Consider the following 3,918-nt stretch of genomic DNA (forward strand, 5'->3'; position numbering starts at 1 on the left):
CTTAGTGGTTCTAATTTCCACCAAGTTGTGACTGTTGATCATTATACCAGACATATGTAGTATAACGGGGAAGTAATATGATTCAGAGCTTCATAGAAACATAATAAATTACGAAAGTGAGAAGAAAGGCAAATCCTCCAAAACAATGGGATTTTCTCAATCTTTCATTTTTGTTCAGTCTGGACTTAGAAAGTGCTAATTGTTACTTTGGCTATGAGAAGGGTACCATCAAAAGATAAATCTAGAATGGTGGAAAAAAATCCAAAAAGATTAGTCTTATGATAGACTCTGAAAGGACTCTGGAAAAGACAGTACACCATACCTTTCTTTCCGTATTTCTATGTGATGGATTGTGAGATTATTTATTACTTTTACGTAGATGGCATTAGCTTTCAAACATAAAAGGTGTCCGCACAAGTGTTAAGTGAGGTCTTCACTCAGAAGACCATAAAGTACCTACTTCCTGATGAAAGATCAAGCAAAAGGACTCTATTATGGGATAGACAACTGAAGGTGTAGGTGTTGTCCTTATCAGGTAGCCAAGAAGGGAGTGGAGTGAACAAGCAGGCAGAATGACTTCCCTTGGCAGGGAACTAGCAAGGTCAGCTGTTGCTTATCAAGAACACACAAAAGTTTATTATGGTGGTGTGTTATACACCACTAGCAAGACACAAAGGCGTTTTGATGTGTGTGTACAAATATATATATATAAATTAAAGGTGTCCAAGTCTACAGTTCCACAAGAGGATAGCATCTCTCCCAGACAAAACCTATCCTGAACATTCTGGTGAGTGAATCTGCTTTTGTTAATCCTCCCTGCTACTTCAAAAATTTATAAGAACCACATTATGGATATTGAAGTTCGTCCCTATTTACTCCCTTGGCATTAGACATTGTCCTCTCTTCATTCATGGCCACCCCTGTGCTCAGAAATTCACCTTCTTTCCCTTTTCCTTCCAGCTCCAGAAGGCAGACTTTCTACAAGCATGAAGTCTACAATATGGTTCCTTCCCATCTTCATGTCTCTTCTCCATCTGATGACCCCAGTGCACACTCAGGCCTCCAGAGACTCTTCAGTGAATAAAAAGATCCCGGAAGCTCTCAATAGTAGAAGTCACCATTCGGGTGAGAAAACTTTGAGCTTAATCCTTACTTATGCCATCTAAACCTTTGCTTCATCTCTATCCCAATCGTAGACCCCAGCCTCTGATTAAGTCCACTGTAGCCCTACTTTCTCATCAGGAATTTCTTTATCCTCCTACTCCTTCCTGAGCTTTTGCTCAAAAATTTGATGAGGAATAAGAAGGGTAGTAGCTGTAATGTAAGAATACATTGTGAATCAAGGATATTTCACAGACTCAGGTTTGTTCATTTAACTTTTACAGCCAGTTTATGAGCTAAGAGTAAATATTACTTTCACTTCGTGAACTACGAAATGAAATGTGGGGCCTGCAGTGATGACAAGGTATTAAGAGGGCCCAGGTTGATTCCTAGCACCTACCCACAAGGTAACTCACAAACATTTGTAACTCTTGCACCAGAGGATCTGACTGAGGCATGCATTTGATGCACAAACATGTGGGCAAAACACCCATTCATATAAAAAGTGTTTTGCTTTTTTTTTTAAATTTATTTATTTATTAAGGATTTCTGCCTCCTCCCCACCACTGCCTCCCATTTCCCTCCCCCTCCCCCGATCAAGTCCCTCTCCCCTCATCAGCTTGAAGAGCAATCAGGGTTCCCTGACCTGTGGGAAGTCCAAGGACCGCCCACCTCCATCCAGGTTTAGTAAGTTGAGCATCCAAACTGCCTAGGCTCCCCCAAAGCCAGTATGTGCAGTAGGATCAAAAACCCATTGCCATTGTTCTTGAGTTCTCAGTAGTCCTCATTGTCTGCTATGTAAGTCCGGTTTTATCCCATGCTTTTTCAGACCCAGGCTAGCTGGTCTTAATAGTTAGTTAGTAACCTGACTTTAGGGGGTGGAGGGGTGGGAAGCAATTCTAAGACCGAAGAAGCCTTTCAAGGAGGATGTGAAAAAGCAAGAACATGAGCAATGCCCTTTGTTCCCTACTACTCAGAGCATCCTCTCTTCCAGAGCCTAAGAAGCTCTCCTGCACTAGTGTCAAAGCATCAGGCAGTTGGGCCTCCTGTCCTGCTGGTGAGTAAATGCACAAGAAGAATTTTCGAGCAAGCTGTCCTATGTTCTTCTCCATAAATCTTTTAATATCAAATTATTAAATAAATTTGTACTACCATGGAGGGAAGCCACAGTTCCCAGTATCCATCCCTTACTGATTTTTAGTGCCTTTAAGATGCTACTGAGAGAAATTGAGTTTCTGTTCTTCTCTTCCTTTCATTTCTTTCTGTTTTGTACTCTTAGATGTCAGCCAGTATCATCCTTTGTCCGGTCAAGGATATGGTTCTCATGTATTTCCCAATCTATTCCCTTGCATTGATGGGCAGGGACCCAACACAGAGGTGAATTTGTGCTCAATTGAACGACTTTGAAACTACAAGTCATTTTGTTTAAGTGATTATTTTTTTGCTTAAGAACTTTAAGTGACATTTTCCAAAATTGAATTAGTTTTACATAAGCCTAGATGTCCCCATGTGCTTTCTAAGAAGAACAGATGGGGTCTTACCATCTCTTTTCAATACAAAGGCGCTGATATCTATTTCTCATGTGACCATGCAGGGAAAGCTGTCACTGGTTGTTCATGCGGCTATGGTTGTGGATCGTGGGATGTCCAGAATGGAATTACTTGCCACTGCCAGTGCGCAGGCATGGACTGGACCGCCGCCCGCTGCTGCCAACTGGTTTGAGAATGAGGAGGCTGAGAACCCAACTATGAAATGAGGACCATGATGAAACCGTGGTCTCCACCAGAAAATCTGATTCACTGTGTCCATAATAAATTTATGTTACTCAATAATTCTTGCTGGGTAATATAAACATATCTGTTCCTGTGCGTGTTTATGTTTAATGCTACTACTTCTAGCCTGGGTACCTATTGACAGAAAATATTTTGGTAATTCAGTGATTTCACCTCAATATACCATGTAAGATGAGTAGTGAAGAAAGATATGGAAGGAATAAGAAAATAGACTGACCCTCTGGTTCTCCTACTACCTTATGATAACAAAAAAAAAAAAAATACCGAATGAATTGTTGTTCCTGAAAAAAACAAAATGCCATGCTTTTATGGAGCTCCTCAAATGGAACAGTAAATTCCAAGTCATGTTCAGGAAGACTCTGCAAGGTGCAGGCAGTTCTAACTTCTCAGTATGTTTGTGCAAACTTTCCAACTTAAATGCCTGAGTTGACTTTCATCAAGGTAACCTTTTTCCCACTGACCATCTTCCAGAAAGCCATAGGATACCATAGCCCTCACCTGTCATGGAGTCTTGATACAATGCATCTCCCTGTGTAGAGAAATTTACATTATTCCAAGCTAAGAAGCAATTTTCAATGTCCCTCCTAGTGTTAAGTAAATGAGTGACTCTATTACTTGACAGCAAGTGTGTTGTAAGTGAGGGACTGACGATTGTGGAACTTCATGCTTTCAAAGGAGGAGGTAAATCAGTTTTCAACACTTAGACCATCAAAAGTAACTTTTTTCAATTGGTGGAATTGTTGGCAACTTAATAGAAATTCCAATACTTTGAATATCACTATAATAGAAACTTCTCTTTCTGTCAATTTAGTGAATAGATTTCTCAAAGCTAATGATCAGGTATTAAAGATAGAAATGAAATTGAGTTGTAGTTATTTATCTATAGATACATAGGATAGTTAGGAAAAAATCTTATATTTTCATTACAAAACACATTTCTATGGGGTGGAGAGATTTCTCAGTGGTTAAGAGCACATGTTTTTGTAAAGGACCTTGATTTGGTTCCCATTACCCACATGTAATG

The 3,918-nt window shown here is 39.9% G+C and overlaps 1 protein-coding gene across 1 annotated transcript; it reads left to right on the forward strand.

Moving 5' to 3' along the window:
- Positions 1-986: 986 nt before the first annotated feature.
- LOC102001730 (resistin-like beta) lies at positions 987-2,823 on the forward strand. The gene is made up of 3 exons (XM_005372257.1): positions 987-1,113; positions 2,096-2,158; positions 2,696-2,823. The coding sequence occupies exons 1-3, from the start codon at positions 987-989 to the stop codon at positions 2,821-2,823; spliced, it is 318 nt and encodes a 105-aa protein (XP_005372314.1).
- Positions 2,824-3,918: the final 1,095 nt, after the last annotated feature.

The sequence above is a fragment of the Microtus ochrogaster genome, unplaced genomic scaffold (assembly GCF_000317375.1).
Source record: "Microtus ochrogaster isolate Prairie Vole_2 unplaced genomic scaffold, MicOch1.0 UNK585, whole genome shotgun sequence".
Lineage (NCBI taxonomy): Eukaryota > Metazoa > Chordata > Mammalia > Rodentia > Cricetidae > Microtus > Microtus ochrogaster.